We start from the raw sequence: 15,191 nt of genomic DNA on the forward strand, positions 1-15,191 counted from the left end.
ATTTACTCATTAGTCTCATCTGAATACAAGGGTTATTGGTAGTATTTTAACATCCATGTTTAGTAAGATAATTTGTCTAAGATATGAATCAGTTTAGACTCCTCCAGGCATACTTGACTCTGAAAGTCTGCATTTAAGTAGTGAAGCATTAGCTTTGATTTCTGAGGGCTCCTGCCTTCCATAACCAAGGAAAGGCCATTAGTCAGTCTGTAAGGGGATGTAGGCTACATACAGTACATTCTCAGTACTCTTTCCCAGACCCATTATCTTGATGTACTGTTTGGCATTGTCAGACTGTCCATTCACTCCCTCTTGTCTTGTTAGTCCATTGTTGGCCCCCATTGAAGTAAAGGGAATCATTTAACTAGAAGAGAGGGAGTTACCGCATGGGGATGGTTAATTGGCTTGTTGGTTAAAAGGCATCATGCCTTTCCGTTCACAGAAAGCTGGATATTGATTTCCTGTGTGACCAATGCACTTCCTGTTTCAGAGACAAAAATGTGGTGCATGTGCTCCTGAGATAACAAATACACACTGAAGAATTCACATTTTATATAAAGCCAGCTGGCAACAACATACTTCAGTTGTTCTGACAATGGAACTGAAGTTCCTCTGCACAACAAGCACCCATGATGGGCTACAAATAGTAGCAGAAACTATTGTCACTATTGAATTCAACTGTCCCCTCATGTTGTTCAATCCAAACTTAAACCATGAAATATGTACCTTTTAAAAAAAAATCTTGGCCCCACCTCTTTTCACAGACCGTGAAGACCAGTCCATTCTTTGCACGTGAGTCTTGAGCACAAAACCCTATGAACAGCAAATCTTGGTCTCTCAACATGACCTCGAAATATCAGTGTTGTGTGATATTGCTGACAACTGATTGACTACCTTACTTTTTTGCTTTTGTCCTCCTCTTCCTCCTTTTCTCTTCCACAGAGGAGAGTCTGGTGCTGGGAAGACAGAGAACACCAAGAAGGTCATTCAGTATCTGGCCCATGTGGCCTCTTCCCACAAGACCAAGAAAGACCAGGTCAGTCATCTACTCTACTATTCTCTGTCATAATTCCCTTTGATCTTCACCCTCTCCTCTCTGTTTCTCCCTCTACTCTCTTTCTTATTCCTTTTTTTCTTTCTCTTCACCATGCTCTCGAACTCTCCCTCTCTCTGAAGTGGGCCTGGTTTCCTATGGTCCTTTATCAGCTCGGAACCAGGCTTTTCCGAGTCCTCAATGCTCAACTACTTGTACTGTGATTGTATGTGCGTTTGAGAAATAGTGGTGCCAGTGGTACTTAACGTTACATCATTGTCAAGCCATCACCATATTGTTCCAGGTCTTGGATAGGTGCTGCTTCTACATCAGTCACACTGCTCTATGGTGCCATAGAGGACCTCTGAATAAGGGTTGGCCAGTCTTGGTTCTTTAAGACTGACTGTAGCACAGCACTGCAGGATGTAGATTAAACTCTCTTGTTAGCTGGTTCATAGTGTGATATCTAAACCACAGTAGACTGACTATATTCCTTTTGTTGACATTTCTCCTCCTGCGGCTGAGCTGAATCAGTGACTCTATAAAGCCATGAGAGAAATGTAACCCTGCAGTGCTGTAGTTGGCCACCCCTGTGATAGATGTAGCTGTGACTACAGGGTTCAAGAGGACCAGTCCTTTCTGAAAGCAGACCAGTATCTGTATCTATCATTCCTTTGAGGTTGTGTGTTTCTCTTTTCCCATCAACAGACCAGCTCGTTCCTGTCACATGTGAGTTACCCCCCCACCCCCTTCCTTCCTCTCCCATCACATCTCTGGATCTCCTCCTCCACACCCTTCCTCCCTCTCCCTGGCTCTTGCGCTGTCTCTCCCTCCTCCCCCGTGCTGCTGGAGCGTGCTCTGTGGTGGGCTAGTGGGTCACTTGGAAGTGTAGGTCACATGACCAGTGTCAGTCCAGAGGAAGGAATGTTCTTTATTAAAGGGGAAATTGCCATTTGAATTCAGCCAGACAAAACTGAGAGCACATCCCTTTTTGTATTGTTGATTTGATCTTCTTTAAATACTACGTTTAAAGATATTTCATGAGTAAACGGCTCTGCAGTTTGACAAGTCTGGCTGAATTTTGCATAACGCTGTTGATCCTTTGTTTTCCCCCTGGTGGTTCCAGAAGTGTGCTTGATGTGTTTACGACTCCATGTCTGCTTGCTGTGTGTGTGTGTGTGTGTGTTCCAGTGTGTGTTCCAGTGTGTCTGTCCAGAGTTCTGGTCAAAGTTCTCTCACAGTTCCCCCTCCATTTCTCACTCTTTGTCCACACCATTTTAAAGATCTCTGGACAACCTCACTGAGTTGCTGTGTGCGTTGTGATGCCAGTGGACTAATTGTATACGTGTGTGTTCGTTCACTGGGGATGCTTCATACCAGTCATCATATCCATTATTCCTTACTACCGTTTAAAGCCTCATAGTGGTGTAATGTATAGGATTAGTTAGGGATTGGTTTTAAACTAACATTGTCCTTGAAGATTCAGGAAAAAGGTTCAGTGAGCTCCTCAGATTGATAACATTGACAAAGCCACTACTATAGCAGCTACATTTTTAACATTTGAGTCATTTTAGCAGACATTCTTATCCAGGAAGAGTTACAGGAGCAATTAATTAGTGTTAGTGCCTTGCTCAAGGGCACATTGACAGATGTTACACCTAGTTGGCTCGGGGATTCGAACCAGCAACCTTTCGGTTACTGGCCAACCTCTTAACTGCTAGGCTATGTAAGAATATTAATGTGAGTCTGTATTTTTATTGGGTGGATTGGAAGTGATTTCCACCCAATATGCGCCAAGCTCCTCACATGTTGACACAGCCTCAGCTGTAGCAGACTCTTGAAGGTTATCAGTAGGCTTTCCTGTCCATGTATAGATCCTTTTTCAAATTGAACTTCACTGTACTATTACAAGTGGCATTTTAGAAGGAGTTATGTGCATGGATTTACCTGTACAACAGTCTGAAGTAGAGCTCAGTGTGAACTACGTGCAGATTTCTGGCTGTAGGGGGTTGTGTATACTTAATGTCAGTGTAGTGAACCTTGACAGCTCTTTGCATGCGGTCTGGGGGTTACTCTGGGTGAAGGGTTACTGATGAGAGCCACAGGGTCGTCCATTGGGTGTCAAGGTGTGGGCACTGCGCTGTGTGTGGGGTATTGTGTACTTGTGTATGTGTTCCCGTGTGTGGTGATATTCAATGGTCTGCATGCAGTTTTTTTATTTTCTCCATAAGTAAGGTAATGCAGTTGTGTGAATTATCTTACGACTTATGATTAAATGATGGGCGTGAAAAGGGAACATCCAAACACAAATCAAATGTTTAAACAATTGAAATCCTCACAATGAAGTGAAACTACAGTAAATTAAAAGCAGATGACTGTAGTTCTCACAATGCATGACTATGAATCATCCATTGGAATCACCAAAGGTATTCAGTTTGATCCCACTGCTGAGAAATGGCATGTCCTGTTACAGTGTCAGTATAGAATTTGCACTAATCTAGATGCGTCCTTATAAGGAGGTGGTGGTTTAAAGAATCCAATGGGATAAAGTCATTGGTTGATGGAGAGGTTCTGTGTTTGTCCTCTAGGGTGAGCTGGAGAAGCAGCTGCTGCAAGCTAACCCCATCCTGGAGGCCTTTGGAAACGGCAAGACTGTGAAGAACGACAACTCCTCCCGATTTGTAAGACCTTTTTTTAAATCTCTTAGTGATGCTTGTTTTTTTTCAGTTGGACAAGAATTTCCTGCTTCCTTAGTCATTCACTATGTTCTCTCTGTCCCAGGGAAAATTCATCAGGATTAACTTCGACGTCAACGGATACATCGTGGGGGCCAACATTGAAACCTGTATCCTTCATACTATGTTAACCACAATGAAATTCACTCCCTTATTTGAAATATACAATAGTTTAGGGTCCTGAGTGGCGCAGTGGTCTGAGGCACTGCATCTCAGTCCTAGAGGCGTCACCACAGACACCCTGGTTCGAATCCAGGCTGTATCATAACCGGCCGTGATTGGAAGTCCCATAGGGCGGCGCACAATTGGCCCAGCGTTGTCCAGGTTAGGGTCTGGCCGGGGTAGGCCGTCGTTGTAAATAAGAATTTGTTATTAACTGACTATGCCTAGTTAAATAAAGGTTAAATAAAAATTCTCGGCTATAAATTGAAGTGTAGTTTAACTCCAGACACCTCTCGGTTAGTCTTTTACAGTAAACTAGACAAGTCACACATTCTTGCCCCGGCCAGCAGAAGCTCACAATCCAGTCTGATTGAGTGGCTCCTTGACGGTCTGACCACCAGACCTGCTGGAGAAGTCCCGTGCCATCCGCCAGGCCAAAGACGAGAGGACCTTCCATGTCTTCTATTACATGCTCACTGGTGCTGGAGACAAACTGCGCTGTAAGCCTCCTTCGTTATCACCTTTATCAAGTACAGCTAACTATTCATATCAGATGTAATAACTCTGTGCTCCCCTCAGCCGAGCTGTGTCTGGAGGGCTACAACAACTACCGCTTCCTGGTAAATGGAAACGTGACCATCCCTGGCCAGCAGGATAAGGACCTGTTCACCGAGACCCTGGAGGCCTTCAGGATCATGGGCATTCCAGAGGACGAACAGATTGGTGAGTGGGAGGACGGGACACTACCCTCTCACTGGTTTATTTTGGGGCGGCATGACTCTAACCGCTGGTCTCCTCATGCAGGTCTGCTGAAGGTGGTGTCTTCCGTGCTCCAGCTGGGCAACATGAGCTTTAAGAAGGAGCGCCATTCAGACCAGGCCTCCATGCCTGACGACACGGGTACAGCAAACCTTTATTTGGGCTGGTTTGATCCTAAAAAGGAGATCCTAGTATCTATCAATTACACTCTACTGACTAGCAGATTATACACCTATTGTCCACCAGAATTATCTAATCAAATATGTTTATTTGTCACGTGCGCTGAATACAACAGGTGTAGACCTTACAGTGAAATGCTTAGTTACAGGCTCTAACCAATAGTGCAGGTATTAGGTGAACAATGGGTAAGTAAAGAAATAAAAACAACAGTAAAAAGACAGGGGAAAATAACAGTAGTGAGGCTATAAAACTAGGGAGGCTACATTCAGGCACCGGTTAGTCGGGCTGATTGAGGTAGTATGTAGATATAGTTAAAGTGACTATGCATATATGATGAACAGAGAGTAGCAGTAGCCTAAAAGAGGGGGTGGCGGGACATAATGCAGATAGCCCAACCAACCACTGCTCCCCACACATTGGCTAACCGGGATAATTGAGGTGGTATGTACATGAATGTATAGTTAAAGTAACTGCATATATGATAAACAGAGTTGCAGCAGTGTAAAAAGAGGGGTTGGGGGGGGGGCACACAATGCAAATAGTCCAGGTAGCTGTTTGATTACCTGTTCAGGAGTCTTATAGCTTGGGGGTAAAAACTGATGAAGCCTTTTTGTCCTAGACTTGGCTCTCCGGTCCCGCCTGCCATGTGGTAGTAGAGAGAACAGTCTATGACTGGGGTGGCTGGGGTCTTTGACAATTTTTAGGGCCTTCCTCTGACACTGCCTGGTGTAGAGGTCCTGGATGGCAGGCAGTTTAGCCCCAGTGATGTACTGGGCCGTACGCACTACCCTCTGTAGTGCCTTGCGGTCGGAGGCCAAGCAATTGCCGTACCAGGCAGTGATGCAACCAGTCAGGATGCTCTCGATGTTGCAGCTGTAGAACCTTTTGAGGATCTCAGGACCCATGCCAAATCTTTTTAGTTTCCTGAGGGGGAATAGGCTTTGTCGTGCCCTCTTCACGACTGTCTTGGTGTGTTTGGACCATTGTAGTTTCTGGACACCAAGGAACTTGTAGCTCTCAACCTGCTCCACTACAGCCCCGTCGATGAGAATGGGGGCGTGCTCGGTCCTCCTTTTCCTGTAGTCCACAATCATCTCCTTAGTCTTGGTTAGGTTGTTATTCTGGCACCACCTGGCCAGGTCTCTGACCTCCCTATAGGCTGTCTGGTCGGTGATCAGGCCTACCACTGTTGTGTCGTCTGCAAACTTAATGATGGTGTTGGAGTAGTGCCTGGCCAGGCAGTCGTGGGTGAACATGGAGTACAGGAGGGGACTGAGCACGCACCCCTGGGGGGCTCCAGTGTTGAGGATCAGTGTGGCAGATGTGTTGCTACCTACCCTCACCACCTGGGAGCGACCCGTCAGGAAGTCCAGGATCCAGTTGTAGAGGGAGGTGTTTAGTCCCAGGATCCTTAGCTAAGTGATGCACTTTGAGGGTACTATGGTGTTGAATGCTGAGCTGTAGTCAATGAATAACTTTCTCACATAGGTGTTCCTTTTGTCCAGGTGGGAAAGGGCAGGCTGGAGTTCAGTAGAGATCGTATCATCTGTGGATCTGTTTGGGTGGTATGCAAATTGGAGTGGGTCTAGGGTTTCTGGGATAATGGTGTTGTGAGCCATTACCAGCCTTTCAAAGCACTTCATGGCTACGGACGTGAGTGCTACGGGTCTATAGTCATTTAGGCAGGTTGCCTTCGTGTTCTTGGGCACAGGGACTATGGTGGTCTGCTTGAAACATGTTGGTATTACAGACTCAATCAGGGACATGTTGAAAGTGTCAGTGAAGACACCTGCCAGTTGGTCAGCACATGCCCAGAGCACACGTCCTGGTAATCTGTCTGGTCCCGCAGCTTTGTGACTGTTGACCTGTTTAAAGGTCTTACTCACGTCAGCTATGGAGAGCATGATCAGTCGTCCGGAACAGCTGACGCTCTCATGCATGCCTCAGTGTTGCTTGCCTCGAAGCGAGCTTAGAAGTGATTTATTTTTGGTTTCAAAGTCTAGTTCCATGCACTGCTGTAGGCATCAAACTGTTATTCCCTGGGGGGATCCCTCCCTCTCAACCCTATGTCTCGTCTCTCTGTCCCCCGTCCCTCCCTGTCACAGCTGCTCAGAAGGTGTGCCACCTGATGGGCATGAGCGTGACAGACTTCACCCGTGCCATCCTGTCCCCTCGTATCAAGGTGGGCAGGGACTACGTGCAGAAGGCCCAGACCCAGGAACAGGCTGAGTTTGCGGTGGAGGCCCTGGCCAAGGCCACCTACGAGAGGATGTTCCGATGGCTGGTGATGAGGATCAACAAGGCCCTGGACAAGACCAAGAGACAGGGAGCCTCCTTCATCGGCATCCTGGACATCGCTGGCTTTGAGATCTTTGAGGTAAACTGGAGTGGGGGAAAGACCAAAGCGATTACAATGTCTTGAGTAAGACCCAGAGGGTATATTTGTTTAAAGCGATTTCCTCTTCTCTCGCTATCTCCACTTATCTAGAAAGACATAATGGGGGTGGATGCCTACAGGGAATCTGTCTTCACCTGTCTAGTTCTTTCACATCACTGCAGATTAGGAAAAGGGGACAAATAGACACTTGAGCCTCTTAGTTTTTGTGCATGATGGTGAATGCATTTTCTGACAATTTCTTTCTCCTCTAGCTGAACTCATTTGAGCAGCTGTGCATCAACTACACCAACGAGAAGCTGCAGCAGCTGTTCAACCACACCATGTTCATCCTGGAGCAGGAGGAGTACCAGAGGGAGGGCATCGAGTGGAGCTTCATCGACTTCGGCCTGGACCTGCAGCCCTGCATCGACCTCATTGAGAAGCCTGTGAGTCTGACCCTTTGTATCTCCCTACCTTTAATCATGTACGGTATACTCCCCTTCTCACTCCACCCTTCCCTGTATGTAACTCTGTTAACCTCTCACTTCCTACAGTCTCATCCCTTTCTCCCAATCCTCTCCCATATCTCTCTCCACCTGCCACCTCCCTTTCTCTCCTCCTCCCTCATCTCTTTCAGTTCAGTCCCATGCTATGCTGCACCTCCAGTCTCCCTGGTTTCTCTGTAAGCCTTGTTCTCTGCTCTCCCTCAGGCTAGCCCCCCTGGTATCCTGGCCCTGTTGGATGAGGAGTGCTGGTTTCCCAAAGCCACTGACAAGAGCTTTGTGGAGAAGGTCCTGCAGGAGCAGGGCACCCACTCCAAGTTCCACAAGCCCAAGAAACTGAAAGATGAGGCCGACTTCTGCATCATTCACTATGCCGGGAAGGTAAACGGACCAGTAATGAAGATGAAGTTTAGACTCTGCTTAAACGGTGTGCCCTTGGACATCACGTCCCAGGTAAACCTTGTGTAATACTATTGTCTATATGGCGTGCCGTCTCCTCAGGTGGACTACAAGGCTGACGAGTGGCTGATGAAGAACATGGACCCTCTGAACGACAACGTGGCCACGCTGCTCAACCAGTCCACTGACAAGTTTGTGTCTGAACTGTGGAAGGACGGTAAGTGGAGCCAATGATATGGAGTTAGCAACCAGTAAGAAGAACAGACTTAAGTGGATTAACCTTCATGCTGGGAATTGCTGCTATGTTTTCAGTGAAGGGTCTCTTCCTGTCTTATATCCACTTTTCTCTCTCGTCTCGTATCCAATGTCTGGTGTCTGGACCTTTGTTCTTACCCGTTCACTCTCTGTTTTGGTTTCTATCCATCTGCTCCTCTGTATGGCCCGTTTTCGTCTGTTATTCTCCCTCTTTCTGGGTCTCAGAGGTACAGAGGTCTCAGAGAGCTTATTTTTATCAGCGTTTTCCTTTTCTCCACTCAGATTCAGGTGACCGTTTTTTCTTTTTCATAATTTCAGTCTCCTTTATTTACTCAAATTCTGCTCATCCTTCTGTTCACACGAATATGAACCTTTCCCTCATCTCAGCATCAACTGCCTATGTTTTTATCCTGTGCTCATACCCTGTTTTCCCTGTGGCTCAATGTTGATTTATCAGATCTATTTTTACACGGGGTTGTAATGACCGTCCCCCCAGCTCTGTGTGCAGTGAGATCTACCACTTGTTGCTCTTTCATTGGACTCTTCTCTCCCTCTCTGTAATAGTGTGGTTTGGGACCCCTGGTGTTGCTCATTGGTACTGCAGCAATGGGTATATACTGCATGGGTTTGGTTCTGTCGTCACCAATAAAAACATGCCCACATATGCACAGTTTGACAAACATTGATTTCCACATAGTATGTCGGTTTACAGTACACATTTGACCTATTAAAATGGTCGCATAGTGTAAGCAGTTACGTGTACACACACACACCCTTCACCCACTGCATCGAGTTGCGTCTTGTTCTAGTGTGATTCCCTCCTCCCCCCACGCTTCACTGGCATTTTGTGACCCCCCCCCCTCATTCCCCAAATACCCCTTCCTACTGTATTTATCCTCTCTGCAGTCACCCAGTGTTGTGTCACTGGTTTTGAACCCGTCAGTCATCTCTCTCACCGCCCCCCCATGGAGAGATGGGATCCCCCCCATCGCCATTATACTCTGCTTCATGTGTTTTATGTTGTGGTTTGTTTTCACTGTGTGGAGTTTGCCTGGTTAGATATCCTCATGTGAAAGCCTCTTATCTCACGTCACCCCTTCTCCTCCTCTTTCTTCTCTCCGTCTTCCCCCTCTCAGTGGATCGTATCGTGGGCCTGGATAAGGTTGCAGGGATGTCTGAGATGCCCGGTGCCTTTAAGACCCGTAAGGGCATGTTCCGCACGGTGGGCCAGCTCTACAAGGAGCAGCTGTCCAAGCTCATGGCCACTCTGAGGAACACCAACCCCAACTTCGTCCGCTGCATCATCCCCAACCACGAGAAGAAGGTACCAGTAGATCAACTCCACCAGTGAAAACATCATAACAATAGTTTCTCTCAAGATGCCGTCAAACACAGTTTCAACAGAGGCGCCCACAGCTTGTGCTAGTGGTGTTATCTTGGCAGCTTTGTTTTATTTACACATCTAAGCATGTTCCCTTTCTTCCCTACAGGCTGGTAAGCTAGACCCCCACCTGGTTCTGGACCAGCTGAGGTGTAATGGTGTTCTGGAGGGGATCCGTATCTGCAGACAGGGCTTCCCCAACCGTATCGTCTTCCAGGAGTTCAGACAGAGGTACTGTACTCACTCCCATTGTGGCTGTATACAAATGTCTATTTTCACCAGTTCCCCAACTTAACCTCTTATTGTTGCATCATGCTGTGTATGTTGCTTTTAGTGAGTTGAGTCCAACTGATGATCCCATGCATATACCTTTTGTCTCTAAGGTATGAGATCCTCACTCCCAACTCCATCCCAAAGGGCTTCATGGATGGCAAACAGGCCTGTGTGCTCATGGTAAGAGAGAATGGCATTATTATCTTGTTCTAGAACCTTGTCACTCATTGAGAATGAAGAGATGAATATTGTCAGTTTAGCTGATTGTATACCTCACCCTCCTTCTGGCAGATCAAAAGCCTGGAGCTGGATCCCAACCTGTTCAGGATTGGTCAGAGTAAGGTGTTCTTCAGGGCTGGAGTGCTGGCTCACCTGGAGGAGGAGAGGGACATGAAGATCACTGACGTCATAATCAGCTTCCAGGCCTGGTGCAGAGGCTACGTGGCCCGCAAGTAAGGAGACCCCCTGACTCCAACTGTCTATCATATGGCTGCAGTGGAAACATTCTGATTCATGTCTTATAACTGTATTTAGAAGATGCCAAAGTGTTTCTCGCTCTCTCTCCGCTTGCTCTGCAGGGCCTTTGCCAGGAGACAGCAGCAGCTGACCGCCATGAAGGTGATCCAGAGGAACTGTTCAGCCTACCTCAAACTCAGAAACTGGCAGTGGTGGAGACTCTTCACCAAGGTACACATTATACTTATGCTAATTTTGTTCCTATACAATGCTAGTCGACTCAGCCAAACCCCCGGGGAATACTGGCATACAACTGCCTTTCTCCTCTGAACTGTCCCTGTCCCCCAGGTCAAGCCCCTGCTGCAGGTGAGCAGGCAGGAGGAGGAGATGCAGGCCAAGGACGATGAGCTGAGCAAGGTGAAGGAGAGGCAGGAGTATGCTGAGATACAGCTGCAGGAGATGGAGGTCAAACAGCACCAGGTAAGATGGAGGCCCTCCATCATTGAGACAGCCCTGAAGTGACATGTTGATGGTTTTATAATGAAACAATAATTGCTCAAGCTAACTTGAAAATGCATTCATGAACCCGTAACACCATATTGTCTCTCTCCCCCAGTTGAGTGCTGAGAAGCAGGCCCTGCAGGAGCAGCTGCAGGCTGAGACGGAGCTGTGTGCCGAGGCTGAGGAGATGAGAGCCCGTCTGGCCGCTAAGAAGCAGGAGCTGGAGGAGATCCTTCATGACCTGGAGGCCAGAGTGGAGGAGGAGGAGGAGAGAGCCACACATCTGCAGACAGAGAAGAAGAAGATGCAGCAGAACATCACGGTGAGGACACACAAACCAACACACACTTTGTGTGCAGCATGGCAGGTACACACTGTACTAACTCTTTCCCCTCCTGTGTGTATAGGACCTGGAGCAGCAGTTGGATGAGGAGGAGGCTGCCAGGCAGAGGCTGCAGCTGGAGAAGGTGACCACAGACTCCAAGCTGAAGAAGATCGAGGAGGATGTCATGGTTCTTGAAGACCAGAACAACAAACTCATGAAGGTCCGTATACAACCAATGGGCAGACGAGTGTATGGATGGATAGAATTGTGTTGTGAACTCCTGGTTGTGTGGTGGGTGTCCCACAGGAGAAAAAGCTAATGGAGGAGCGTATCTCTGAGTTCACCTCTAACCTGACTGAGGAGGAGGAGAAGTCCAAGAGCCTTCAGAAACTCAAGAACAAACACGAGGCCATGATCACTGACCTAGAGGGTAGGTGGAGCGCACACACCATGTTGACCAAGTTGCTCTTATTTCCTCCTTAACACTCTCCTTCTCTATTAGACCGCCTGCGCAGGGAGGAGAAGGGTCGTCAGGAGCTGGAGAAGAACAGGCGTAAGCTGGAGGGAGACTCTACTGATCTCCTTGACCAGATAGCGGAGCTGCAGGCCCAGATCGCTGAGCTCCGCGCCCAGCTGGCTAAGAAGGAGGAGGAGCTGCAGGCAGCCCTGGCCAGGTGGGATCTCTACAAGATCTCTGCAATCGCATACATGCATACATAGTGGCTTTAGTGTGATCACTCTGTACATTGTATTTTCATGGCATAATGAAAGTTATAACACCCATTTTCCCTCTCCTCCCCTCAGGATTGAGGAGGAAGCAGCCCAGAAGAACTTGGCCCAAAAGAAGATCCGGGAGATGGAAGCCCAGCTGTCTGAGCTGCAGGAGGACCTGGAGCTAGAGAGGACCGCACGCACCAAGGCTGAGAAGAACCGCAGGGACCTGGGAGAGGAGCTGGAGGCCCTCAAGACTGAGCTGGAGGACACACTGGACTCCACCGCTGCCCAGCAAGAGCTCAGGTACTGACACCCGGAGGAGATCAGTTACGTAGTCGGCTACTGTTTCAATGAAACTGCTTTATTGTGAAATAAGATGACACATAGTGGATGCTATTTAGATTCCTTAATGTTGACCTTCCAGAAAAATTATTTCATGAGTTGATAACAATTCTCATACATTCCCAAATTCCTTTATTTTCCTTTTTTCCAGTATTTAGCTTAGCGCACACTCACAATTCCCTCTTTCCTTCGTTTCTCTACTTCTGTCAGGACAAAGCGTGAGACTGAGGTGAACCAGCTAAAGAAGGTTCTAGAGGATGAAGCTAAGGTCCACGAGCAGCAGGTGGTGGAGATGAGACTGAAACATAGCCAGGCCTTTGACGAGCTCAACGAGCAACTGGAGCAGGCCAAGAGAGTGAGTTTTTTTTATATATATGAATTCCTGTGTATTACAATATCTGTACATGCGCTGACCCCTGGTGTTCTGTCCCCCCTCCCCTAACAGAACAAGGTGTCGGTGGACAAGACTAAGCAGGCCCTGGAGAGTGAGCGTAACGAGCTGGCCATTGAGCTGCAGACCCTGATGCAGGGGAAGGGAGACTCTGAGCACCGCAGGAAGAAGGCTGAGGGCCAGGTCCAAGAGCTACAGGTCAAACATGGAGAGAGCGAGCGCCAGAGGATTGAGCTGGCAGAGAAAGTGGCCAAGATGCAGGTACAGTACCATTAATCTCCTTTCAGGTACGATTTGGAGCACGTGGCCTGTAACCTAGCTGTAAGGCCCATGTTGATGACTATTTTGGTTCTTGTGTTCCTCCCCAGGCTGAGTTGGAGACTGTCAATGGCTTGCTCAGTGAGGTGGAAGGTAAGTCCATCAAAGCGTCCAAGGACTGCTCTGCTGTGGAGTCTCAGATGCAGGATGTGCAGGTACAGTACTCCATAAACTAGAACAGATCTAAGTATTCAATATTGCACTAGTTTTGTCATGGTTATCTGTAAAAGCTCAGTCATTAAGCTGCTATAACTGTGCCGGTCTTTCTCTACTACCTACAGGAGCTTCTCCAGGAGGAGACTCGTCAGAAGCTGTCCATGGGCACTCGTCTGCGTCAGCTGGAGGATGAACAGAACACTCTGAGAGAACAGCTGGAGGAGGAGGAGGAGGGCAAGAGGAACGTGGAGAAGCAGCTGCTCACCGTGCAGGCTCAGGTACACACACTTACAGCAACATGCACCTTAACATTGGATTGATGCAAATGTACTATTAGAATGTTTTTGTTCATCACATCACTAGAACCATAAACCACACCACAAATGTTTGAGTGACAAGCGGTGTCCCCCTATAGCTGGCAGAGATTAAGAAGAAGTCTGAGCAGGAGGCGGGCTGTCTGGAGAACGCGGAGGAGGGGAAGAAGAGGCTGCAGAGGGACCTGGAGGGGCTCGGCCAGCGGATGGAGGAGAAGTGCAGTGCCTTTGAGAAACTGGACAAGACCAAGACTCGTCTGCAGCAGGAGCTGGACGACATGGTGGTGGACCAAGACCACCTCAGACAGATCGTAACCAACCTGGAGAAGAAGCAGAAGAAGTTTGACCAGGTTCGTAGTAACACTAGCTAGGTTCACATCCAATTGGTGACAGATTTTCATGCAAATATTCAAAAATCTGCATAAAAACAATATGCATTTTACTAGCAGAGATGTTTCCATCAAATTGACTTGTTGTGAATCAAAGGCTGTACGTGATGACCTAGTGCACATAAAAATGACTTGTGGGTAAATTCCCATGTACCGAGGGGGGGAAAGAACGGTTAAATGGGTTTCCATGGCATTTTCAACTCTAGGGGTTTTGTCTTAATTTTTTGGTGGCGTTCTATAAGGAATGATCCCGCTCTGGCCTTGATGTGTGCTTTAACTTACAGCTCGCAGATAGTGGCGGTAAGCTACCTGCAATAGGTTATTATGGACAGAGTTAAGATTTTAATTTGTTAAAACGGCAGCCAAGCATCGACCATGTCACCAGAATAAGAGTAAGACCCTCAATATTTATTGGAAAGGAGCATCAAGCTCATTACTATGCACTTCCACCACCCTGTGAAATTCATCCAACTTATTTCATCTAACCTAGTAAACTGTATGCTTTCCTTGGTCGTGGTGGGAGGACCACACGTCATCGTTACTCCAGGTTTACTTCAATATGATGGTTACTATATCAATATTTGTGCATAAAGGCGTTTCACCATTTCTCGTATAATTCATTTTAGACACAAAAAGATCACATTTTATCTAGTGTATTTTGAGTTGTCGACAGATTTGCTGTTTCCATCAGGCCTGTTGTCACTTTTTTTTTTACCAGACATGTACTTTACTCGCATGAAGGTTCTAGGAAACCTGGTTACTGTCCACAATTCACTCAAACTGGGGGGGTAAACTACTTGGAAGGGTTGATTCTGAAGATCCATAACTATTAGGGAAAACCTGGGTCTTGATGTATGACATTCCTCCATTTTACTTGTAGATGCTGGCTGAGGAGAAGACCATTTCATGCCGCTATGCTGAGGAGAGGGACAAGGCTGAGGCTGAGGCCAGGGAAAAGGAGACCCGGGCCCTGGCTCTGACCCGCCAGCTGGAATCCCTCATTGACATGAAGGACGAGATGGACCGTGCCAACAAGCTGCTCCGCGCTGAGATGGAGGACCTGGTCTCCTCCAAGGACGACGTCGGCAAGAGTGTAAGACAGCCTAGTGTCACTTTCTTTTGGGGGGGGGGGGGGGGGGTTGAATTGTTCTTGGTAGAAATCAATTCAAATCCTCTTTTCATACTGGTCCCAAAGTCCTATTTCTCATCACAATCTCTACTATTCTCC

The 15,191-nt window shown here is 47.5% G+C and overlaps 1 protein-coding gene across 2 annotated transcripts in view; it reads left to right on the top strand.

Annotated features, from left to right (window-relative positions):
- The window catches only part of LOC115170532 (myosin-9-like), a 32,244-nt gene that overhangs the window by 12,812 nt on the left and 4,241 nt on the right, over positions 1-15,191 (top strand). The window contains exons 4-32 of one of the 2 annotated variants that reach the window (XM_029726752.1): positions 765-792; positions 943-1,036; positions 1,742-1,762; positions 3,622-3,714; positions 3,815-3,878; positions 4,332-4,430; positions 4,510-4,653; positions 4,735-4,830; positions 6,975-7,246; positions 7,519-7,692; positions 7,957-8,130; positions 8,251-8,365; positions 9,540-9,727; positions 9,894-10,015; positions 10,168-10,237; positions 10,349-10,509; positions 10,636-10,744; positions 10,862-10,993; positions 11,130-11,336; positions 11,422-11,559; positions 11,646-11,769; positions 11,842-12,013; positions 12,144-12,356; positions 12,606-12,750; positions 12,841-13,047; positions 13,155-13,259; positions 13,386-13,538; positions 13,676-13,924; positions 14,844-15,056. In XM_029726752.1, coding sequence (XP_029582612.1) covers positions 765-792; positions 943-1,036; positions 1,742-1,762; positions 3,622-3,714; positions 3,815-3,878; positions 4,332-4,430; positions 4,510-4,653; positions 4,735-4,830; positions 6,975-7,246; positions 7,519-7,692; positions 7,957-8,130; positions 8,251-8,365; positions 9,540-9,727; positions 9,894-10,015; positions 10,168-10,237; positions 10,349-10,509; positions 10,636-10,744; positions 10,862-10,993; positions 11,130-11,336; positions 11,422-11,559; positions 11,646-11,769; positions 11,842-12,013; positions 12,144-12,356; positions 12,606-12,750; positions 12,841-13,047; positions 13,155-13,259; positions 13,386-13,538; positions 13,676-13,924; positions 14,844-15,056 — 4,082 coding nt within the window. The remainder of the gene's footprint in view (positions 1-764; positions 793-942; positions 1,037-1,741; positions 1,763-3,621; positions 3,715-3,814; positions 3,879-4,331; positions 4,431-4,509; positions 4,654-4,734; positions 4,831-6,974; positions 7,247-7,518; positions 7,693-7,956; positions 8,131-8,250; positions 8,366-9,539; positions 9,728-9,893; positions 10,016-10,167; positions 10,238-10,348; positions 10,510-10,635; positions 10,745-10,861; positions 10,994-11,129; positions 11,337-11,421; positions 11,560-11,645; positions 11,770-11,841; positions 12,014-12,143; positions 12,357-12,605; positions 12,751-12,840; positions 13,048-13,154; positions 13,260-13,385; positions 13,539-13,675; positions 13,925-14,843; positions 15,057-15,191) is intronic. The other variant, XM_029726753.1, reaches the window with a different exon arrangement.

The sequence above is a fragment of the Salmo trutta genome, chromosome 32 (assembly GCF_901001165.1).
Source record: "Salmo trutta chromosome 32, fSalTru1.1, whole genome shotgun sequence".
Taxonomy (NCBI): Eukaryota; Metazoa; Chordata; class Actinopteri; order Salmoniformes; family Salmonidae; genus Salmo; species Salmo trutta.